A 26,466-nucleotide genomic window follows, 5' to 3' on the forward strand; every position below is an offset into this window, starting at 1 on the left:
AGGGACGGTGACATTTCAGGGCAGTTTTTTTAAAAACTTAGGAATTTAAAAACAATCATATTTCAGTGAAATTATGGGAAATTATATGAAGAATTCAAACAAGAATCATTTATTGAGAGTCTATGCATCACAAAAGCTAGTACATTTTCAAATTAAAATGTTGTCTGTTGTGCTGATAATCGCATTTTCAATAATCAGTAGTGACCAGACCAGTGTTGTTTTTAGTTTGTTTGTTTTTTTCAGAAATAGGCAGATGATTCCATTTTCAGGTTGTAAAAAGTAGATAAAATTATCCAGATTTATCACTTGGATAGTGCCTTCAAAATTATAAATTAATCAGGTATTAAATTAATCATTTTAATTAAAGTTCAAAGGAACAGATATAACCATATATAAGATTTTCAAATCATTCTCTCATGTAGCCAATGGATTTAATATACTACAGTAAAGGATTAAAATTTTAAATACAAAATATTCTAGAATGCATCCTTTCATACCTGATTTTGCATAAAGTTTTAATAATTTGTTTCCTTTCTTGGCTTGATTTTTGAAAGCCTTTGCACATATATATTGTTCCTCACTTATTGAGCAGTTGGCCATTGAAATGGTGGAGTGGAAAACATGTCTTTAATATATACTAGAATATATATAAATATATATATATATATACACACACACATATACATATATGTGTATATGTACACATGTATATATACACATATATATGCACACATATGTGTATGTCTTCAATATATACTAGATGTCTTAATATATACTAGATGTCTATATACTAGATGTGTTAGATATATATACACATATATATGTATATGTATATATATATATTCTAGTATATATTAAATACATGCTTTCTGATATCTATATATCTATATCTATCTATCTAAATAGATAGATAGATATAGATAGATAGATAGATAGATAGATAGATAGATAGATAGATAGATAGAGATATATATATCAAATATCTCTATGGAAATCCTGCAGGAGGACTGAGTCTGGGCTTTGCATTTTCCCATGAACTAAACAATAAAGGACGGGGAGCAAGTGTTACAAGGAAATAAACGTCTGCTGCCACAGAAGAAATGTCAAGGATTTTGGTGTCAGAAAACACAAAGATGTTTATTCTAAAAGCAAGAAGCTTGTAATATTGGGCATTTCTGAGAACAGATTATTTGTAATGTCACTATTTACAAAAATATTGAGAGAAGGAATTCAAATAAGTTTAAGAAGACTGGACATCTCTAAAAAGAGTCTTTCAGCTAAGAGTTTAATGGCTTTCAGCTATTGAAGGAGCATACTTTATTGAGTTTATATAATTGTCCACCGTAAGCTTATTTAATATTCAAGGAGGGGGTGTTTCATAAGAATATATCATTTTGTTTTGTTAAATTACAAGTACTGAAACTTGAGTTATTAGAAATAAGAATCTTTAAAATTTAATATGTGTATTCTGCGATGTCAAACATTGATCTTTTATGAATGAATAAGAAAAAAATGATGAATAAATGGTATGAAAACTTTGCAAGTTAATTTAATTATATCTGATCCCATTAGCTACTTGATGACTTTGTATTAGAGGGATGTCAGGATGATTTCTGGAGAAAGGTTGAAGTATTTATTCCGTTGCCTTCTTTTAATATGGTGGGAATACATTATAGCATTACAAAGTGAAAGAAAAACAGCCCAAATATTTTTGTTGCAAGATAGCTGCTCTCCATAAAAATTACAATGTATGTATGTATATTTACATATATAGCATAAACAAAGTATATGGTGTAATAAATATTATGTCATTGTATATTGTGTGCAAATGTGATATCCAAAGACAGAGGGTACCAAAAAAAAATGTATACACATTTTAAGAAAGGAAAAGTGTATTAAAATTGTAATACTCAATGTATACCAATAACAAAAGTAGAATATAAGTCACGTTTGACTTCTGCAATTACAAGAGGTGCTCGAAGTGGTTACCATCAGTGTCCAGACACTTCTAATTACGGCGAACTACTGCTTGAGCAACATTGACCAAAGTGTTGTGTACATTTCAGAAACACTTGTATATATGTTTTTGTACATTTGTTTTGTATATGTTTCCACTTGTATATATGTTTTTGGCACTCCCTGTATTTAGTGACCAGCACAACATGAGTAACGAGAGGAGACTTTAGCTCTTTAGATGTACTGCTGCTTATCAGCTGATCAGCAGACCTCACCGTACTCACAGCATTAAAGTCTGTGTGTGTGTCTGTTTGTAGACATATACTATTCAGGAAATGGAACTGTTTCCATTCATAGCTTACAAGATTACTTATTACGTAGGTAGGTTTATCCTAAAGATCATGGATATTATAATGGTGTATATGTTGGAGAAAATAACAAACAATAACAGCAATGACAATAAAAACTAAGTATTATTTGTGATTCACCAGAAGAAAAAAAAAATCCTTGCTTTGTCACTTCTTAAATGTTTTTTCATATGTTTATTTGTAAAAAGCCTATTTTGCAAGGTGGTATGAGTGTTGGTGAGTTTTGAGGATTTATATTTTGTTAAATATTTTACTTTTATTGAATATAAAAGGTCATATGTACATATATGTGAATATAAAAGCATATATATATATATGCTGTGGAAAACTGTGCATATAATAGCATTTTAAAGTATTAATAACAATTTGAAGGAAAATGTCATTCCTATTTCACAGAAGATGTCTGAAACTTCTGAAATTTATTTGCCCAACTCATAGGTGCTGATGCTTGGGACCAATTACAATCAATGATATCTGATTGTAAAGTGTATGTCTTAACCCTATGCCACACTATGTCTTACTGAGACTATGAAAAATTGTCGTGCTGTCACTTAGTGTCTTCTGACTTATATATGCATAATAATCTTGACAGGTGTCATTTTCCCCCATTTTGCTCCTTCATGACAATAGACTTTAGCTACAAAGTTATTTCAATTAATGACTCATATGTAAGCTTTCAATCAGTTCAGGTGACCTCCTCATAGCCAGTCAGTAATCTCTGTCATTATGTTAGGTGAATTCCCCTTTGATGCTTATTATGTATCACTCTGCTCTGAGGTGTGTCCAACTCATTCTGAAGCTATTGCTTCATCCACATGCGTATGTCCGTGACAACATGTGTGGCTAGTAATGCCATAGTTGTTTAAGGGGAGTTCAAGAGATGATTACATTTTCAAGTAGATTTTAAAGATTGTGGTCCTATTGGGCTGAAGTACATTAAAAACATATAGGTTTTCTTTTTTAAAATGAATTTTCTCTTGAAACAGTAAGTCATGATGTGTTTCTATTGCACTTATAATTTTATATTTGAGGACAGCAAAACAAGATTCATGTGACATTTAAAAAAATAAATTAATGGACTTAAAAATATTTTAATTCTCTTGAGGAAAAGCATGTAAATAAGCCTTCAAAGTGAATTCAGAGGGAAAAATGGAATAAAACATGAGATTTAATAAAAGTAGATATGTAAATTTAGATACAGAATTTCATTAAATGTGATTAGATCAATGTTGAAATTAATAAATTGAAACAAAAGTAACTAATACAATTTCAAACTTAACATTTTGTGAACTATAAAATATTGTACTGTAATAAATAATTTATAAGTAAAAGATGCTTTCAATTGCAGTCGACGGAAACATTTCAAATGCTTGTCAAAGGCAGACTGAATATAAGCTGAATATATTTCTGTTACATAGAATTTAATCCTTAGAAGTTAATCACTATTTCAGAAATAAATGCTTAGGAATGTTATTAAGTACAGGAATTATACAATTCATGCTGATCCGCTCCTGAAGCTATAAAATAGTTTTCTTAGAATTAAAAAAAAAAAAAAAGAAAAACTTTTAGACCAAGTAGTTTTCTGTGAACCTAAAAATCCAGGTGCCAATAATTGAACTAAAAGTGTTTATTTGGGATCAAAGGAATTGCAATTCTTTAAGTACAGATTCTGGCATAAGCCAAAAGTATATCCCCTCTACTGCCTCCCTGCAGGAGAGGGACTCAAGGGCTTTGTGGGGAAAATGCAGGAAGATGAGGTAAATGCATTAAGGAGATCATTGGTACTAGGTGAGGTACAGTTAGATTTGTACTTTATAAACTGGCTTGAGATTCAGTCATTAGGCAAAAGGCTAGATTTGTACTTTATTGTTTGGTTAGCATTTGGGGAATTGGCAAAGTCCAATTTCATCAGCCCTTGTAAACAGGATATTCTCATCCTTGCTGTTTTCATGGAAGATTGGTGGCTCGGTCCAGTTTAGAAGATCCAGAAAACAAGACGTACAGGGCAGTTTCTGGGAAATGACTACTCAGCTCTATTTTAATATGGTTCCCCTCATGTCATCTTCCACATTCCCATTATTATTATCATCATATATCTGAAATGTTACAGGATGCAAAATGCAATTCTAAAATGAAATAATTAGATACATATTCTCAGAAATTCACATAGTTAATGTTCATTTGATTCACCTATGAAGACATATTTTCGAAAAAAAATGTTTCATTTTAAGGGAAACTGGTTAGAAAAACTTCTGTAACACTGAATAACCAATTTTCATGTATGTTTCCTCTCTCGATTTTTTTAAGTGCATATAATTAAACTTATTTTAGAACAATTTTGGAGAAAATATTTATAAGTGCCTATTTTTTATTACTGTAAGCAATAGCAAAAAATAATTGTTTGACCATGTAAGTCTCAGCAGTAATATAAACAAACCACCTAAATAGTGGAAAATGGTGTGATGGAAAATTCTTTTAAAAAACACTTGCTGCATGCGTTAGTTACCTAGAAACTTTCAACATAACAGTTATGCTGATTATAGAAAAGAGACGTTCCATGGAAACATTTGTTTTTCCAGCAAACGCAGTGACTGGCTTAGTCTCTTTCCTGGAAAACTTGCCAAATTAAGCAACAAGCTATTTATTTGCATGCCAGCTAAGTGAATGAAACTACTAACTGCTCTAAAACGTAGCTGTGAAGATATATGTATGTTTTATATAGTCATGCCAATGGTTTAATATCGGTTGAGTTGAATGTGTTGAGCACATGTTTTTTCTAGGATGTATTGTTGATAAATACATGAATTATATAGTGATCCTGTCCTCAGATATCTTCTGTTCAGGTAAAATAAAAATACACCTCATAGCCTCTAACACAATTTTTGTGATGCTTCCCCCCTACTGGCAGCATTAACATTCTTTTAATTCTGTTTATTCAATTTGCAGACAATAAACAACAGAGTTCTGCAGTTCCTGTGTATGTGCAAGTTCTTAATATCAATGATCATGCTCCTGAGTTCTCTGAATATTATGAGACTTATGTTTGTGAAAATGCAGGCTCTGGTCAGGTAAGAACTCGTAATAAATTGCTGATATCTAAACAATGTTATATTATTTATAATAATTTTTGCTGTGTATTCCTCCCACTTCGAAATGATGAAAATAAGTTTTATTAACTATATTAATTCCATGCTTTTATATTGTGAGGACTGTCTAACTTAAATTTCTTTTTAAAAAATAACAAGTCAGTACATATTGACAGTGTTGTTTCTAGGCAATGGTCAAGTGTACACAGATCCAGTATGGCTCATTCAGAATCTCTTAAGACGGGGATGGACCCCAAGTTAAGAATTTGTAATGTACGAGTTCTGACAATTAGGTTCGTGAACTCATCCTAGACAAAGTGCTACATACCTCATTGCTAAATATCACTATGGTTACCTTCAAAATACTCCCCTTGGGAAGCTATGCACTGATACCAGTGCCTAGTCTACCCTTCAAAGCAATTTTGGAACTCTTTCTGGAATGGCCATCAGAGCTGCCATCATATTACCCTTGATGTCCTGAATGTCATCAAAATGTCTTCCTTTCAATATTTCCTTTATCTACGGGTAAAGAAGTCATTGGGGGCCAGAGCAGGTGAGTAGGGAAGGTGTTCTAATACAGTTATTTGTTTAGTGACTACCTTCACAGACAGTGAGTGCTGTGTGAGCTGGTACACTGTTGTGATGCAAGAGCAATGAATTGTTGGCAAAAAAGTTCAGGTAGTCTGTTTCATGCAGCCTTTTCAGCACTTCCAAATAGTGAACGTGGTTAAGTATCTGTCTAGTTGGTACAAATCCATAATGAATAATTCCTCTGATATCAAAAAAGGTTAGCAACATTAGTACAACAAGTTCACAAACTTAATTGTCAGAACTTTGTATGACATTACTTTTAACTGTTACTGTTACTAACAAAATTGCCTTAAAGAAAGGCCAATTCAGCCTATTTACTCATTTAATTGTTTGTTATCTGTAATGGATCTTTAGCTAGGAATTATAGAATGAAAATTAAATCACTCTTTTTCAAGTGACTCATAGCAAAAAATGTCAAAATTAAATACCTACATATAAACTGAAAAAACAAAAAAGTTATTAAGCATATAGCTGTAAACATTTTATGTAAATTAAAATTAAAACCAATTTATGAGAGTGTCAAAAGGTGATAATCCCAAAATAGGGTGCTTAGCAGTATAACAAAACAGCATTTTAAAAGCTATTAATATATTTTGACAAATTGATATAATATGCATATAATTTAAAGATAGGCATGAACTTTTCATTTCATACTGAGAGGCCATTTGACAAAATTAAACTTAAATTCTGGGTTACAAATAAAACAAGTCAAAAGGCACACAATAAATAAAGAATAAATCATAGAAGTCGTATATGAATCAATAGTCAAAATCTCACTTAATACTGATACTTTAAAACATCATACTTTAAAACAGTATTGAGAAAGAAATTCTCTTTCACACTATCATTTCATAGTGTTTTGAAGCTTAGGTTCATACAATAATGTATAAAAGACATATGAAATAAAGTTACTGAAAAGAAGGAAATTTACTTAAGATTATCTAGTGTACTGCTGCCAAATTAATATGATCAAATTTTAAATTTTTTGAAGCCATGTTTAAACAGATAGTAAAATGGGGATTGCTAATTCAACCGATATACCATTTCAGTTCAGCAAGATGAGTAAGTTTTATAGATCTGCTGTTCAATATTGAACTTATAGTTAACAATGCTGAATTGTATACTTAGAATTTTGTTAAGAGTCTAGATCTCATGTTAAGTGCTGTTACTACAATTAAAGTTTTTAAAAGATGAGATCCATGTTAATGTTTATTTGAAACAATATCTATGGATATTATGATTTTTTTACATGTAATAAATTAAAAACCATCAAGGAAATATTTTATGTATTTTCTCATACTATGAAGATTTTTCTTGTCTCATTTGCCAGAAGCTCAAACAGCTGGACAAAATGATAAGTTAAAAATGTGTCCTATATCTATTTGCTTCAGACAGGTAATACCTTCATTATAGAAAATCAAAATACCAGAATAGTTGCACTCTATTCTGAAGGAAACCAGAGATTTCCTTAATGATCTATGTGGGTAAACAGAAGTTTTAGGTTTGTGTTTTTTGTTTTTTGTTTTGTTTTGTTTTGTTTTTTATTCTTAATGTGTAAATGATAGGGTGAGAAGAGAAGAGGGAGAGAGGTTTTCAGTGGTTTGCAAAATATGAATATAATAAATAAGCTGACATTAGAGCAATTTGCCTCTCCTGTTTGGTGGAAATAGTTATCATTTTTCAAGTTAATGATTTCTATTATCTTGACTGAGACCAAATATCTTTTCCAGAATGAAGGTATAATATTGGTGATTTTTAGATTCTTTTATACCATTATTTGGTTTAATGTAAAGACATTCACATTGTCTCCATGTAAAAATATTATCTGTAATATGCCCTCTTAGAACAGTCACCGTGCACATTCTCACCCATGCAGTGTCAGCTTCCAGGGTCCATGCAATTCTCTGACCCCCAAAAGTTTATTTTAGTTGTTATATACTTTATGTATTTTATTATGTGTTTTTGTTCTGGACGTTAGGTGTTATATACCTTCTCGACACTCTTTAAGTTTGCAATTCTGCTTGTCTCTCTACCCCGCTAGAATGTAAACAAGTGACAGACACTGCTGGCCCCAAGCACCACCGGCCACCCAGGGCCTGAGATAGCTTGGCATGTTCTAAAATGCTAATGGGATATTTGTTAGATGGATACATTTGGGATATTAATCAGATATTTTATATTTTAATCTTTTTATATGATTTTTTATAAAATGTATTTTTAAAATTAATTTAACAAACAAAAATAAAGTATATATGAGGATAAAAATCTGAGGTGTGATTTTTAGCTAAATATAAGTAGATTTGTACAAGTTAGTGGCAAAACAATACAATGTGTATGACATTTAAATACATCTTCTGTAATTTTATGAAAAGATTTTTAAGGAAATTTAGAGTACATCTGCCTCTGTTCCAGGATCAAAATATCAGGCTGTCATAAGTTTTCTTTTAATAACTTGCTAAACAAAAGAAAAGAACTAGAGATTATGGATTAGATTTTCTTGTTGGCTCTAACTGTATTATTTTATTAATTAGTACTTTGATCTATTGAACAGATATTGAACAACCTTTTTGAATCGTGTAATTTCACTTTGTCAAAACTGGCCTTATATGGAATTATTTTCTCTGTGGAGTGGTATAAAAAGCAATAATTTTGTTCAGATGTGTTAACAATAATTTCTTGACAATGAGAGAGAGAAGTTGCATGTACATCTTGATACAAGGTTCAAATACCTAGAATAACTAGATTAGCAAGCAATTTAGGTGAGATTGTCAAAAATTCCTTCCATATATTTGTTTATTGCAACTCCCACTTTTTGTTTATCATTTTTGTATTGAGGGAAATTGTTTATTAAGCATGTTTCAAGGAATTGATAATTTCTGTCAATTAATATTCAGTACCTATGTATTAATTTCTAGTTTATTTTTCAATTTATACTTTATAATCTTATTAAAAATGTATTCCTCCACAAACCTGGAAGTAGTTTTACTGATATTTGCTATTCAGGTAAAGAAACGGATTCAAATGTGTTGTTTCCTCCAAATCGGTATATAACAGTTGCCTCTTTGACTAGCTATCAAAAAATGCATGTTTAACAGAGTTTATAACTCTAGTTGGTGGAGAAATGAATACAAGCTGATTTTTTAAATCAGGATAATTAATCTGGGGAGGATATTTTAGTAAGCTGGCTCATGTGCACCTCCTTTTTTTAGGAAAAAAAAGTCAGTGCGAAGTTATTGATAGAGAGAGAGGATTATATTTCTTCCCTTGATCATCTTTAAAGTTAAATACTATTTTTCCTTTAATAAATGAGTCTGCTATGTACATCAGTGGCTTCCTAGTTTTGTAAAGCGGTGGAACCCAATAAAATAGATGGAAGCCCAATTTACAAAGCAAATGTAAGTCGTGGTATGTTCATTGAAAAGGGGACAGAGTGTTGAAACCTATGCATATTCAGTTTACCTATACATACGTGTAGGGTAGTTTGATTAATTAATAGTAATTATATATATATATATATATATATATATATATATATATATATATATATATATATAAAATAAAATCTCTCCAATGTCCTTAAGCCTTCATACATGAAAGGGAGACATTTTCAATATTTAGTCAAATGTATGTGTTTAAAATAGGAAGTCTGGTAGCAAGATTTAAAACTATTCCTTGTCTAAAAATCAAGACTGCGCATACCAATAAGATAAATTTGAATTTTTTTTTTTACAATTTGCTATCAATCTTAATTGAACAAATGTGCCTTTATTTGATTATTCATAATATTCAAGGAACCATCCTATGAAAATTCAGCATGACAATATTTTCATGAAGAAAATACATAGTAAACATGTACTATCAACAAGCACTTTGGCAAGCTAAGACATATAATCCTAAAAATGAACCCTAAAAGTTAAGTATTAGTGTCTCTATTTTTTAAGCTCAGAAAACTGGTAAGAGGCACCTGCCGTTACCCCAGCTACACAAAGTCTTCTGGTAAGGAGACTAAAAGCATTACCTTGAAGCGTTACACATTTATTATTGTTGGCATGCATTGAATGAAAATACGTTTTCTCTTATTCGATTATTTAATTAACACTATATGATTATGTTTTAATTAGAAATGTTATGAAGAGAAAGAATCGATACAGATAAATAATGTGTAAATTGCATGAATTTCATGGGCTCTTTATGCACGGAGCGAGATAGCTATTCTTTGAAGTATAACATTACAAATTTTAGGTCTTTCATCTTGCAACTAAGGATATTTTTGTTTGACACACTGTTAAAAGCTCTTTAATTCTAGAAAATTCGAAACGATAACTTGTATAATCAATTTACTTTAATTTCCAGAATTAATCACCATCTCACTATGTAATTTTGACAGCATATCCCCTTTTTGACAATAATGAACTAGTTGACTGACAGATACATTCATGTCTTGAAAGAAAATAATTAATTGAGAACTGATTCGTGCATAACTGCATTGCTTCACTTTTTTTTATGATTGGAGATAGAGAAAGGAACTTATTTGATGTGGGACACTTTTCCTATAATCTTTGTGTCAAAGGAAATCTAGTACATTGCCCTAAACTTTAAATGTGTTATTTTCTTTAATCAACTTAAAAACTCATTACTTTAGCAAATACTTTAGTAACATAATAACTTTACTACATCTATGCTCTCAATATAAGCAATAAATATGCAATGTCAGCAAATCATAATGGTTGGCCCTAAGATAAGGAAGGGAGAAAAGAAGGAAGGAAGAAAGCTAAGCAGGAAGGATGGGGATGAGTCTTAATATAGCAGCAGTACTTTGAGAACTCTAACAAACTCAGCTTATGGAAACCATCTGGTCCATCCACAAAAATCTATTTATTCTGTAATACAAAACACTATTTTGAAAGGGGTAAGTAAAGGTATTTTAACCTGAAAAATATGTTAATATTTAGATAGTTATCCTCTGAAGTGTCTATAAAGATTTTGGTAAAGCTAACAGTAATAATAATAACAGTGATCTTTTTCTTGAATCAAAGAAAAAATCACTTTTTCTATTTTTCTTCTAGATAATCCAGACCATCAGTGCAGTGGATAGAGATGAATCCATAGAAGCTCACCATTTTTACTTTAATTTGTCTGTGGAAGACTCAAAGAATGCTAGTTTTGCAATCATTGATAATCAAGGTAATTCCATTGACTCATGATGGCTTTTGCTCCATTCTCTTAGAATCATGCTTGCTTTGAAGGGAACTTATAGTGTTGCTATTTATACTGTTATTACAATGTGATAATGTTGAGATACAGAGCAAGAAATGAAAAAGAAAAACAAAACCCAAAGTCAAGCTCTGAAAACACTAGCCCCATTTTCCACTGGATTGCTTTAAATTAGAAACATTTTTTCAAGTAATCAGTGGCTGCAAGTTCTTGTAAAATCTGAATGACCCTACAAATATAATTGCGGTTCTGGAACAATGTTTCCTTCATGTTATGGAACTCAAACTCCAATCTATGTCTGGGGAAGAAAATGATATAGACGTGTAGTCATGTTAGCTCAATTGATTCAAAGATATTTGGAGTCATTAATTATGGCTATAAATATATAAAATTGATTTTATATTCTTCATTTTTCCTTCAAAATAAAATGATTATGTCAATCTAAGGACAAAGTGTTCTAAAGGATTTTGTATGGAGAGAGAATTGCTTTTCCTTCCATGCAGAAGAAGACTGACTTTTATAGAAAGCCACTCATTTTTCTCTTTCACTTCAGTAAAATATTTTTATCATCATATGGATTTCTGTTTTAATTTTCTTTATATCCTAAAGATATGAATCACCATTGGACTTATTACTCAAGCATCTGTAACCAAAAGCTGCAGCTGTCATTCATGACAACCGAGTTAAATTTTGTTCTGGGGTAGATCATCTGCTGGGAGAATAAATGCAGACATGTTATGTCCTTTTTGTCCTCATCAAATTCCCCAGTGAAGGAAACTCAGATAGACTCAGGATAAGCACTCAAATATCAATATAAGACATGAGATATAGCTTAGATTTATTTATGTTAATATAAAAATAAGGTACTGATGCAAAATAAATATATACTGAAACAGAAAAATAAAATAATTGGCCAGGTTTAATGTTTGTGGTTATAAATACGCTATCTTATTGAAAAAAATGTAAACTCCCCAATCTGTCTAGCAATTAAAATCAAAAAAGTTTTATAGACTTCAAGAGCAAGATGGAGAGTTGGTTTAAAAAGACAATTTGGGAAAAATCATAACTGACATACATTTTGAAGTTCTTCCATTTTGTTTGCATTTTCTAGTTTGTGTCTTCTAGTGTTTGTCCTAATTCTACAGGAAATATTTTGGGGGAGAGAAATATAAAAAAAAAAAAAAAGAAAAGAAAGAAAGAAAGAAAGAAAAAGGAAAACACAGTACTGAGGCAGAAGAAATTACACTGAAAAAAGTTATTTAGATATCTATGCTATTACCTCTTGTACCTATGCCTGGTACGAATCTATTTTATATTGTTGAAAAAATGATGCACATGGATTTTTGTTTTAGATAACACAGCTGTAATTTTGACTAATAGAACCGGTTTTAGCCTTCAAGAAGAGCCTGTCTTCTACATATACATCTTAATTGCTGACAATGGAATCCCATCACTGACGAGTACAAACACCCTCAGCATTCACGTCTGTGACTGTGATGAAGATGGCAGTACACACAGCTGCAGTAATAAGGATTTTATGCTTTCCATCGGGTTCAGGACAAAGATCATAATCGCTGTTCTGATATGCGTCGTGGTAATATTTGGTAAGCAGTACTGAACTGTATATATTTTCATTGATTGAAAATTACATGAAAAACATAGAGAAGAATTAATTCCGTTATAGCAGCATACATAACACTTAGAAGAAGGAAGTGACGTCAACCAATAGTCAGTAGTTTTTCAGAAAGTTTTATGAGTGTCCACTCCAATTCATAGATTTAAAAGTTATTTATTAGACCCCTTTCTATTTCAACCATAAATCTCAGATGAGTTTTAGAATAAGCACTTGAATTTAAATGTGGTCTTTATTTAATTCAAGAGCACTGTTTCAGTGTTTTAAATGTAAGTTTTATATAAATTATTACATAATATATTTATCTTTGTGATACATTGCGTCAAATTTGGCTTAAGTCCTGTATATGAAATTCTGAACAGCCACATATGAACCAAGGTTGAGTAAGAATTAACTATCCTTGATACACACAAACACACTCACACAAACACACACATTTTCTTTAAAATAAAAACAAAGTGTTCTAAAATTGTTCTGTTTCTACTTGATGTTAAAATTACCTTATTAGTAAATATTTATTGTGGACATACCAATCTTATGATTATAAACTTGATAGTTTGGAATTTCTGAAAATAATGTGTTATCACAGAGCACAGATTCTGAACCAATTACCTGATTTTGAATGCCAGTTTTCAGTTTCCTTGCTGTGTGACTCTGGGCATATGATTTAACACCTGTGCTTCAGTTTGTCCCTCTTCAATAGGGAAGGATAATCATATATGGGTAACATAATTAAACCTATGAATAAATGTAAAGTTTTTAGAAAAATGCCTGATACACACTATGTAGTCAGTAATTATTAACTTAGAAAATAATAATGCCACAAAATTTCCCTCAATGGGGACCATCGAACTGCTCCATAATGCTTAACTTCTATGAAACAGTATCATTGAATGCTAAATTGACAAATACATGTAGATTGGAACCTTTTCCCTTATTTTGCTTTGTTCTATTTCCAATGGATAAGAAAAAATAAAATTGTAAGTTTTAAATGGATCATCATCAAAAGCATTGCACTGTATTTTCATGATATTTTACTACTCTCAGTCATCAACCGGAATGATTGTTATGCTTCCCTATGTTATTTTGCAAGCCCCTTTTGCAAATTTTCCACAGCAAACGTATCTTTTTGTCTTGCAATCATAAAATCTAAGCTTATGTCTTGAGCATGTAACAAAAGCAAGGATTGTAAAGTTTATTATAAATAATGCAATACTTAATATATATCATATTATATCATATCATGTCATATCATATGTGTTAATCTTCTGGTGTGCTTCTTTTGTCAGGGTTTATTTTTCTGATCCTAGGTCTGAAACATCGAAGAAAGCAGTCTCTGTTTCCTGAGAAAGGTGAAGATTTCAGAGAGAATATATTCAGATATGATGATGAAGGGGGCGGAGAAGAAGACACAGAGGCCTTCGACATCGCAGAGCTGAGGAGCAGCGCCACCATGCGGGAGCGGAAGGCTCGGAAAACCACCCCTGCGGACATCCGGAGCCTGTACAGGCAGTCGTTGCAGGTTGGCCCAGACAGCGCCATATTCAGGAAATTCATCCAAGAAAAGCTGGAAGAAGCTGACACCGACCCTTGTGCCCCTCCTTTTGATTCCCTCCAGACCTATGCTTTTGAGGGAACAGGGTCATTGGCTGGCTCCCTGAGCTCCGTAGGCTCAGCAAGCTCCGATCAGGATGAAAATTATGATTACCTTAATGAGCTGGGACCTCGCTTTAAAAGATTAGCATGCATGTTTGGTTCTGCTATGCCACCAAATAATTAGGGCTTTTCAATTTAAAAAATAAATAAATAAACGCTAATGTGTTGTGGGGCAAGCTGGCAGTCTCTTGGTAAAGAGTTGTATGCCCCAGTTCTCTGGGGAGAAAAAGGAAAAAAAAAAAGAAAATGACCTGATTTATAGTGTTTTCTATAAATGAAAACACTATTTACTCTTGGGGTAAATACCCCGTCGTTATTTCAATCCACCCATAATATTGTCAGTGACTGCAGATGTGGGAAGAAATGCTGACAATCAGCTCTTGGATGCCAGTGCAAGCCAACTCTAGCACACCACTGACATAGTCTTCTAGCATTTTCTTCAGCACCATCCAATACAGATTCTCAAAGTTTGTGAATGTTTAATGTGAGAAAGGCACTGAACCTAGAGTAGCTCAATATAATTTCACTTAAATGTTTATTAAATCTTACCAAGTAAGAGAACAGTGTTTATGTGTGTTAAGTTCCTGATATTATACAGAGATAAACACCCAGGAAAATGTGGATAATTATGTAAAACTTGAAAAAGCTCTTCAGTTTACATGACTAAGCAAGTTTCTTACTAGGATTCTATAATTCATTCGACTTTGATGTTTTAAAATCTTTGTCAAGACCACACTTTAAAACTGATTCCAAATTTAGACAGATAATTGGTATAATTTAATTAATATATAATATGTTGTATTATTTTTTATATTACAGCTGTGTATGAAAAGGGGCATAAAATATGTTTAGGAGTATTTCATAATTGTTTTCATGTGTAACCAAAACATATATTTATGATGTCATAATACAATGACAAAATGCATGTCAACATTTATTCAGCATTAAATTTAAACTTTTTGAAAATGGTGGAAAGTGTGAAAAAAATTTTATTGCTACTAGAAATGATAGAGGTAAATGAAAGGAGTGTTAAACAGAAACTTGAATTAATATCCATTCTAAATATTATGACCAATTGCACTGACTCTTACCATGCATAGGATAAAAAATGACAAAATTCTCAGCATTTCTTTTTTATTAAGAGCTTAGATTATGACTTATTCCTCAGTGTCGTTTTTATTACGGAATATGAAATTAGGCACAGTAGTTACTTTTATTGTAACATTATGAAGCAAGAATGATAAGCTGCTGGACATAAAGCTTTATAGTAATATTAGATAATAAGATAAAACACTTTAATTTTAGCCAACTTTTTAAGAATGATCCTTATTCTATTCTCAATCCAGATGGGATTCAAAATTCATAGTTTGAACAGAAAGATAGTAGTGAATACAGTGTCCCAATAATCGGTTTATATGTTCATTTTTTATTCATAGCATGTGAAACTAAGCTGAACCAAACTGGCCATATATGTTTAAATCAAATATTTTGAATAATTGTGAGCTAAAGTTAGAGTAGTTGAATGGTTACAGTATTTTTGTTCTGTACTTTCACATGTAAATATCCATATCATATAATAGAAGAGAGGTTTTTCACCAATATCAGTTAGGTACCATTAAGTTGGTGACACAGATATCATAAGTTAAGAAAAGCCTAAGAATGTCAGAGTTGAAATGCAGCAATTTAGAAAGATATTAAAAGTAGATGAGAGGACCTAAGCTGTAGTAAATCCTTATGTATTCATATTCATATCCATGTCATATTTACTTTAGGAAGAGTAAGAAAACAAAAGAAAATTTAGAAAAAGTGAAAACTTGCAAGCAAAATATAAATGTATGAGTTGAGAGAACATTTATATTTCTATCATATTAATGTAAAAATTGAAAGAGTATAGTTAAGTTTTTATTAATTATTCCATGAAGAAATTTTCCCTGAATTTAAAAAAAAAAGAGAGACAATCTTGGCTGAAGAACCAGAAAGTATGATAAACAACAGATGAAACAATCCATGGAAAATAGATTTAAAAAGTAAATAAATAGATAGGGTGTTCTGGGGATGCAGAAGTTTCTATCATGGATGTAAACCTTATACACAACTTTTCAGTTTGGATGAACACCTTATAAAAATGCACATTGACGCAGTATATGCATCAACAGGGCTTAATGTTTGTGTCCAGTGTCATTAAGCAGATGTGTTAAAATACTGGTTTAGTTAATGATAACATTGTCAATCATAGGATATACAGCAGAATTGCATGCCTGGTTGCATATCAGCTAGTCCTTTGAAACTATATCATAAAGTGCTATGTAATTCTACTACAGAAGTCACAATATCCTAGATATTATACTTACTGATTTTTCAATAACCATTTTAATCTTTTTCCAGTCACATGGATGTTGCAAGAACACAGCTGTATCCTACGCTAAAGACCTGGCATTACAATCTCATTTTTGTAAAACTAATAAAGGCTCAGTCAATGCAGATGTTCATGAAAATAGCACAGCTTCACATTAATACCTGAAGTACTTAAGTCACAGGGTTTTGCGTAAGTCTTAAATAACTAATGGTTGGAACAGGAAAATATTTAGTCCTTTAAAGAATCAGACAAAGTTAGCAATAATAGTTGTGCACTCAGGGCACGTGCTTGAGCCTCACAGATCTCAGTTTGAAGTAGTTCACTTTTATCTAAAGAACAGTGTGAATTGTGTCCAACTGCCTAATCTATCTGGGTCTGACTCTGTATGTAATCTGTGAAACGAGACCCGCTCTCCCTATGTCACATGACAGCTGTGAAGAGGTTGTAAAACATGCAACACAAACGTTTGTACCTGACAAATGATAAGGGCTCGGTTTAACAGCGTCGTTCTGATGGCAGATGCTATTCTGCAGGAAAACACAGATTCCTTTTTTTCCTTGCACTGATTGATCCCAACAGCACACTTGAGATATAAATCAGTATCCTGACCTGACCCATGAAGGCATATATTATCCTGTCCCTGTTTATGTCTGCAACTTCTTAACTCTTCCGATAACATCTTCTAGGGTTTAATAATCTTCCTCCAAAACTTTATATTGTTCAATCCCTCATTTCATTCATGTCTGTGATCATCTGTGGTTTTCTCAGAAAAGCCTCGCTGATCACTGTCGCCCACTGTGACTCTTGCTCTGCCTTGCTCTTTATCAAATCGCTTAGCCACCTGGAATTATTAGATGATGTATATTTTACTTTTTATTGTCTTTATCCTTATTAGAATGTAAACTATAAGTGGGCAAGGAATTGTCTGTTCTTCTTGTCTAAAATTGTTTCTAGCACATAGTAACTGACCAATAAATATGTCTTAAATGAATGTGATAATGAATCCCAATCAATACTTGGTCATGATTAGAAGCCATATTGACTTTTGTTGAATATTAATATGGAATTAATGTATTTTCAAAATACAATAGGTTAGCAATGGGTAGTAATTGGGTAAATAACTAAGAAATTATAAGAATTTGGCATACAGTTTCTAGAAATTATATGAGTTTGGCATTTTAGCTTATTTGGATTTATTGATATTGTATCTGGAATAATAATAAAAAATTAGTTAGAATGTTCAGTCAGAACAGGTCCTTTGATGATTGTGGTAGAAAATCTCATAGGAGTAAGTTCCCAGGAAGTGTGACGAACATGAAAACATGTGCAATGCCTGAGATTTTTCAGAGTACAACTTAGTAACCAACACATTGCTAAGTTACAGGGCCACTGAGACCCTACAAGGTAAGCTTCATGTTTTTCTATGTGATGGGAAGGGACATTGACTATCACATACATTAAAGACCGGGAGACTAAGCTGAGAGTGAAATGGAGGAAAGGTATATGTGGCTTTTTGCATTTCTAATTATGTCTGTCTGTTCTATCTATCATCTATATCTGTCTTTCATCTATTGAGAGGAACTGTGATTTTGTGGAGGAGGGGAGACGAGCATATCAATCACAGAGTAGATTGGGACCTATTAGAATGTGTTGCCACCTTTTGCACCTTTGAGCTCTGAGGATGGGAGGCTGACTGACTGGTCCAAACTGTCAGGGAAAGCAAGGGCCACAGCTGGGCACAATGCAGTTCCTAGCCTGTGACAGGCAAAGCTGCATGAGTCCCCCATAGGTTAAGTGACTGCAGCTGTAGAAATTTTTGCACAGAAGGTAGGAGCTGAGAGGGAGCTTAAATCAGTCATCTAAACAATATGTCACACAGGCTACGGAGCAATGGGGACCTCAAGTGCTTAAAATGTGTGCGGATGCCCCAAGCAGGGGCCCCAGGATAGAGTGGCAGCGGTTGAATAGCCAGATGCCTGTCCTCACACAACTCTGACTGTGAAAATGTGATAGCAACAGCCGTGCTCACCATCTCCCACGTCCTCTCTCCAGCCCTATCTGCACAGCTAAGGCCCCAAAGCAGCAGAGAAAATGGGAGCTGGTGAGAGAGGGAACCTTACGTTGGATGTGAATTTAAAGTCTTCTGGTACCTGAAAGGGGGAGTTAAAACAAAGAACAAACAAAATTGTTTGCCAATGACCAGAAACTGTGCAAACTGAGATTTGGCTAAGGCGCACATTAGAAAGGTCAATGCAAATGTGTCTAACAACTGAATAAAATAAAACATTTTCATGATGTCCTCTTCAAGTTACAAACTAATCAATAAACTGGATATATTAGCATATCAACTAAATTTGGCATTCCATAGAGTTCAAATAATTTAAATTTGATTTTCTAATATAAACCATAAGCAAAATATGAAAAAGTATATATAATTTATCGTGTTCTTAAAACATTTGAGAGCATATTAAAATAGTTTACACAACTTTATTTCATGCCATTCCATTGTGCTTACTCATTTTAATATTTAAATTGTGATATCTTCTAGTGAGTTCTGCAGTGCAAAGTGATTTATCTCAGCTATAAGTAAAGTTGGACATGGAAAATACCATTTATTCACAATAAATAGTGGTAAAAATCCCTAGAATGTTTTTTCTACAAAAGGCAGTGGAGATGATGGATGATATTCACATAATTTCAGTATATTACCTCATTGCATGCTAGTGAGAGTAAGCAGTCAATGAAGTACATTTTTAATTATTTGCCAGTTAATATTCCTTTGTTGTGTAAACTTTGGCAAGTTATTTAAAACTTTATTTTTTGGTAGCTTCATCTGTATAATGTGGATATCAAAAATATATAACTCATCGCACTATTTTAGGAATTAACTGAATAATGCATGTAAAGAATGAACTTTGCTAAATGCATGGCAAACACAATGTTTGTACCTGTTACTATTGCTAATATAATAATTGTTATTATATTATAAGGTTTATCTTTAAAATGCTTAGACAATTCCTACTCTAGAATTAATTGGACAAAAAGAAAACAAGTTAATTTAAGACAATAATTATCTTCTTGTTACTGCCCCCTCCATTTGACCCTTCCAGAGTAATATTGCATGATTACCAAAAGAAAAAAAAATTGCTCAAGTTTAATGTTATGCATGAGATGTTCTGATTGAAAGTCACTCCTCTATGACATTTGTTTGTGAAAAAAAAAGAAACTGCTAAATTAAGTAGAAACCAAGTTTTGTGGCAGCTTTTTATAGGTATACATATTTTAGGGGGAAAAAAACAACTATCAAAAAAGAAAGGGTTAGTTTTGCTCAATTTGTATCTAATGAAGAAATGAAATTATTTCTATGTTCTATTAGAACTACATGGAAGAATTAAAAGAAACATGTTATTGGCTCCAAGAAGAAGCTTTCAATCCTCTTGTTAATATCAAACATCTGATAACCATAGTTCTAATTTTATATTAAGAATTTAAAATTAAATTACAAAGCAGATTGTTCTCATTACCTCTGACAATACAGAATGAAGTGCTGCACCTTTGGCTCCCATCTATATTCTCCTGTCCTATCTCTTTTTAAAAACAAAATGTAAGCACACATTGCCATATGTTCTTTAATGACTAAGTTTGTAATCATCTCTGCTTCTTTTATCCAATCTTAGGGCTCAGGTAAGTTCTCGGCAACTGTTCCAGCTCATATGACACCTCAGATTTAGAAACTTCTTGCTTATCCCAAGTGACCTCCACATTATTTTGGAAACTTCCACTGCAGAGCCAATGATCTAATTTTAGCTCTTTTTAAAAGTTAACACATATGTATCTGCACCGGACATATTAATTTACGTAGAGAGAATTTCACCCAGTTGTTTGAAAATGTTCTAAGTTTTACTAATTGTATCAATAAAATTACAAGTTGATAAATCATATAGTAGATTCATAGTAACTTATCATTTTCCCCCGTTGTTAAAATAATTTGTCTCAATAACACAGTTTTTGAGTACAAAATTTTCTCTTTTAAAAAAATATTACCTGTAGTCACGTTACTTTATTTATTTATTTATTTTTTACATAAATACTTGAAAAGGAAATCTGTACCAAAGAACATGCTAGGAAAATTTTTGAATTGTGAAAATTCTATTTCTCTCACTTGTGTTCACTCCCCCTCAGTAAGTAAATAACTAACATGGAAGATTTTATCTAGCAGTATCTACTGAGCATCTCCAAGTTGAGTGCTGTGTAATAGACCCTTAATAAAATCGTAACAATAAACCCTTAATAAAATCATAACAAATGAGATCTCTGCATCATAACCTGAAAAAATAACGGCGAGGAACTCTTGGAGGTGAAGTGAGAACATGTGACCAGGCTGACAGGTTGGTGCTCAGGTGAGACCAGGTGCCGGGCTCAGCTTCCCTCCACAGAAATCACTGCTTCTTAGTTGGGCTCACTGAATTATGCTACTGGCCACAAAAAGGTAAATATTTATAATGAGAGGATTTGTATTATTTCCTTTTTTTTTCTGAATAAACCAACAAAGCTGTTACGCTAAATCTCTCTAGCTCTTTTTACGTTTTCAGCAGGTATGTTTCCAGGACCCATTCTAAGTGTTCTTTTTTTTTTCCCCCAAAGTGTTTTCTCATTTAATCCTCTATTATATGAGAAGGAACTGATGTGATTCTCGGGATACTAATAAGGAAACTGGGACAAAGAGAGACTGTTCGTATGCCTGAAGTCATATACCTGATAAGTGGTAATAATATAAACCCAGGCATGCTAATTTTGGATTCCTAGCTTTTACCCATTACACCACACCGCCCCCCTCCACCCCATTTACATCACTTCCTTAGGTTATTAACTCAGGCTTTAACAGTATTTGTTCCCTAATAATTTTTTGTTACTGTAGATGTTATGGCTACATATTAATGTTATGTACACATAGACAGGATAAAGTTGATTAGCATTTACTTTTCAAAACATATGTACCCATTTTTATATTATTATTACCTAGACAGTTTCTATCAAAATGAAATGCCAGCATTTTTTATTTTACCATTATTATTATATATCATTCATATTGCTACTAATCAACCATAGAAATGACACACTGAAAACATATGTGGGCACAGATGAAATATTGATTATTGAAGGACATTTATTCTTAAATTATTCTCATATTAGGTAATAATATACCAACTCAGTATATTAATTTACTTAATATGTCTTATATTTTTTCTTGTCCATACTAACAAAGAGCAAAGAAATGTGTGTGTGTGTGTGTGTGTGTGTGTGTGTGTGTGTGTGATTTTTATATTGTTATGAACAGCAAATAAAAGACGAGCAAAAGAAAGAAAGAGCATTAAGGCAAGAGTGTGGTCAAAACATTAAACTCACATTGGAGAATTCAGAGCAACTACCATTCACTTGCATTGCTTCTGCAACAACCCCTGCTTCGTCCTTTGCTCTCCCATTTTGGCATTTTCTGTATGATATATCACTTACAATAAATGTGCTTGATTTTTGTGTCTTTTATTCATTACTTAATCCTCAACCAAAGATAGAGATTAGGGGCTTTTAAGCAATGTGCTTTGAAATTCATTAGAGACTGAGAACTGAGTACTCACAATTTCTGAATGATTCTGATGTGGCTGGGTAACACAAAGTAAGCTTACAGAAATAAACAGATCTGATTATCTGACTTATTTTAGCAGTTATCTGTGCTCCAGTAACAAGAACAAAATGAGAAGCTTGACACGTTCCTTTGACTTTCCCCTTCTGATATCAGACTGCATGGTCTCTGTCATATCAAAGAGTGTAGTCCTCCCTGATTAAAGGAGACAGAAACTGACCATAAGATGACCCCAAATGCCAATATAAAAGGCACCATCCCTAATAAGCCCCAGGTCAAGTTTATCGATTGCCCTAACACATATCCACTTCATGCAGGCTGAAAACAGAGACATTTCCATTTTGTTCACAGTATGGTCATGGTACAAAATCGACACACTGACAAGCAAGCACATCAATCACCCAATCTTTTGCACATCTGAATTGTAATTGATTTTATTTTTGAGCTTCCAAAATATATATTTAAACGTGCTATTGGTTTTTAAGGTGGCCAACATAGAATGATACAAGTCCACTTAATTTGAAGTTTTCTCTTGAAATTCTATATTTAAAAACGTTTTCTGATAAAATTTAGGGCAAAAAAAGACATGCAAATCTTTATAATAATAAACCTGGAAAGAGTGAAAACAAGGAAGAGAGAAAATAAATCAGGAGTGACACATCTAAACACATTTTCAAAGGGCAAATGTGCTCAGGTGACGCTTCTCCATTTCTACTCTCCTTGGTGGAAAGCACATGATCTAAAATCCTCCCTCTCTAGTATTTTTATAGAAAATATTAGAAATGACAGGAAGCAATTATTAGCATGGATTCAGTACTGCATTCCTACCCAGGTAATTAAAATGCCTTGTGCCTTGTTACTCTTGCTGAAATGAAGCTTGACCCTGATCTGCCCAAAGCAAAGCATACAAGTCATGGCCACGTGTGGCCCAGCAGGGGGTGTATTCTCCTGGCTTGTACTTAGATGGAAGACTATGGGCCATGCTGCATTTTGCATCATGGGAAATATTACCGTTATCGGCTCAGAGAAGGAGAATGTAGTTAAATATGTATAAGGAAGTAGCAACACTGACAGAAGTTTCTATCACATTAAAATCAAAATTCTTATGATTTCCAGGTTTTTACATTATTGGTTTACAACACTAGTAGAAAATAATAGATTTACTAGAATATATAGAGAGAACTAGAACTGAAAGTTATATTTCAGGCCTTTATGAGTGAATCATCTTAGAGTATTTAACATTCCAGATGGCAGAAGGGTTTCTGCCATTGTAAATCATTTGTCAGCATACAATGTGTTCTCTTTCTAATTAAATCAGTTGCACAAAGCTTTTGGAACCTTGGGAATGGAACTCAAAGAGCATTATGGGGGCAGTGCTATTCATTTCCAATCTGAGTCTTGTTTAGCTGCCTGCCTTACAATTCTGCAAACAAAATGCCGCTTTCTATGGCACACACACTACTCCCTGAGGCAGATTTGAACCCAAATTGTCCCGTCCCTAATCACTTCTACTTATTTTCCTACTGTAGATAACATTACCAAATCAGGGTACTTCATTATGACCTCTAATTGCTTTTCTGAAAGGTCGGATGCTTAAACATATTAAATGTGTTCAACAGAGCAACAGTCCCACGGAGAGACATAGGGATCCCAACAGCGTCATCACCTTCATAAAGCAATTCAAGATGCTTTTCTTCCAGGCAGCTTCTTAATTCAAATAGAAATGATCTGATGTGTAGCTTTTACAATTAGCCTTTGTCTTAAGACATCGCCCCCAATGTGAGAAAATCAGAAAAATAATGAATTTTGAAATAACATACCTATAGTGCTTTGCATTATTAATACAAGAGTTAAGAGCTACCGGTTTGGAATTCTCAAGTCTTGGTACATATTCTTTAGGGAAGTACAGTGTGTCATTAACATTGTTAATCTTTCCAAAAGATTAAATCTTATACAGTTACACCAATGAAACTACTTGTAAGACAATATGTCCCTGACGTGTCCTTCAACTAAAATGTGGCAAGAGGTAAAACTGCAAATTTTCGAAGTTTTTTGGTTACTTAAGCAATTATTTTCTTCAGAAGATGCATTTGAATAAAATGTTAAATATCACTAAAATGGGATGTCTACGTGATCCCTGTAATGCTCCACTTTGAGGATGATTTGGCTCAGGTAACTAAGTGATACATGAGTATATGTAGACACCCACTCACTCTCTAAGCACCTCACAAAATTGTGCAAAGGAAAATGCTGTCATGTATAGCCTACATATAAATGCCATTGTCTCTGGGTGGGTATGTCTCTGATAAGGTCTTTTCCCCTGGAGAGTAGGCCATGGCCATATGCTGTACTCTAGACTCTCCAAGAACACTCTGGGTGTATTTTCACAATGGTTACCTTTCCTTTCCCACTGCCAGAAACACAAGGAAACGTTACTTCTTTCTTTTCTTCCTTCCTCCCTTTCTTCTCCTTTTCCTTCTTTTTTTTTTTTTCTTTTTTCTTTTTTCTTTTTTTTTGTCTCTTTACTATGAGAACCTGCTGGAATTCAGAGGGGAAATCCACAAAACACTGCAGCTCCCAGAAATTTCTCACTCTCCTGATATCCACGCTCAGTCTCCTGCAATTCACCCCCATAGCCGGCTGCAGGGCCCAGGAGCTGATGGTCCAGGGCAGCCAATTAAGCTGGGACCCGCTTCACCTGTGTGTATAAGGTCCCACCTGGTGCCTGCCAGCAGGAGCAAGGTGAGGGGGAGCCAAGGATTCTCTGGCTGAGAGGATGCAGTGATGGCAGCCTATGGTCTTCATTCCTGGAGCAGACCCCAGCAGGACCCCGACCCCAGGGCTGGCGCTTTAAGGTTAGCAAATGAGCTTTTATCACATGAAGTCTGGGTGCTTTTGAAAGGGCTCCTTCTGCACTGGGGCCTGGGGAGAGCCTTCTAAAAACTATTTCCTGGTTTGCTGCAGGCGTGTGGGTTTCCTGGTCCTGAGCTCCATTGGTTTTCAAAGCTACATGTTTGGGGAGCTCATCTCTCAGTTGCCGGTCTTACAGGTTGGTTGCTCAACACAGCGTTCAAACCTGTCGCTGCTCAGGAGAAGCTCTGGGTTCTGAGTTCCCTCTGATGGGGGATTGCCTCTTCTCATTACTGTGGTGTTGAAATTTGAAATTCTTTGTGGCGCTGGTGAACTCCAGACAGTGGTCTTTAAATCTTTCTGACAGAATCAGATAGGAAATATCTTCAGCTTGCTTTGCATAGAATCTCTACTGCAACTTTTCAACGTTTGCTTTCATGGTATAGAACACCATAGAAAACACACACATTAGCAGGATTGGCTACGTTCCCTTAAAGCATAGTTTGTAAAAACAGGCAGCTTGCCTACGGGTTGTAGTTTTCTAATCCTTGTTCTAGGATATTCTTTGGAAATCCAATACATACCTAGCTATATTTCTGTACTTTAGTGTTTTAAATAATGATTTCTTGTCGATGTCTTAAGAGTTAAACAAATGATGTGACATTTGCCGGCATTATGTTTACAAAACGTGCCCTATGGGATGTTGGAAAGTAATTGAAATTCCCTGCTTCAGTTTATCCATGGGCAACATCAGGCATGGTAATATCTTTCTGAAAGGAGGACAGAACTGAGGAAAACAATTTAAAGAGTCGTAACTTCCCTAAGCCTATTGCAGTTCTTTGTGGGAGTACACACCTGCTTTTTATATTTGGCCTATTTTTAAAGATCAAATATAAAATGTATTATAAATGATAAGATACTAGGTACTTAAGATTTGTTATAATTACACTGGTAAACATATTCTTTCCTTCACAGTCAGGGAAATCTGATCTAAGCTTCTAGTTAAATATGTCCCAGTGTATTGAAGCAATATTCAATCCATGAATTAATTGATCAGCAATTACCTTTTTATCCCTGGTTCTCTGGCATTTTCACTCCTTGAAAGAGTAGATGGT

General features: G+C 33.3%; 1 protein-coding gene across 3 annotated transcripts in view; it reads left to right on the forward strand.

Annotated features, from left to right (window-relative positions):
* The window catches only part of CDH19 (cadherin 19), a 50,731-nt gene extending 35,980 nt beyond the window's left edge, over nucleotides 1–14,751 (forward strand). The window contains exons 9-12 of one of the 3 annotated variants that reach the window (XM_019729359.2): nucleotides 5,271–5,392; nucleotides 11,068–11,185; nucleotides 12,568–12,819; nucleotides 14,138–14,751. In XM_019729359.2, the coding sequence (XP_019584918.2) occupies nucleotides 5,271–5,392; nucleotides 11,068–11,185; nucleotides 12,568–12,819; nucleotides 14,138–14,628 (983 nt within the window). In that variant the 3' untranslated portion in view covers nucleotides 14,629–14,751. Of the gene's footprint in view, nucleotides 1–5,270; nucleotides 5,393–11,067; nucleotides 11,186–12,567; nucleotides 12,820–14,137 lie in introns of those variants that run through there. The other 2 variants (XM_019729360.2, XM_074339863.1) reach the window with 2 other exon arrangements.
* The last annotated feature ends 11,715 nt before the right edge of the window (nucleotides 14,752–26,466 follow it).

The sequence above is a fragment of the Rhinolophus sinicus genome, linkage group LG09 (assembly GCF_036562045.2).
Source record: "Rhinolophus sinicus isolate RSC01 linkage group LG09, ASM3656204v1, whole genome shotgun sequence".
Taxonomy (NCBI): Eukaryota; Metazoa; Chordata; class Mammalia; order Chiroptera; family Rhinolophidae; genus Rhinolophus; species Rhinolophus sinicus.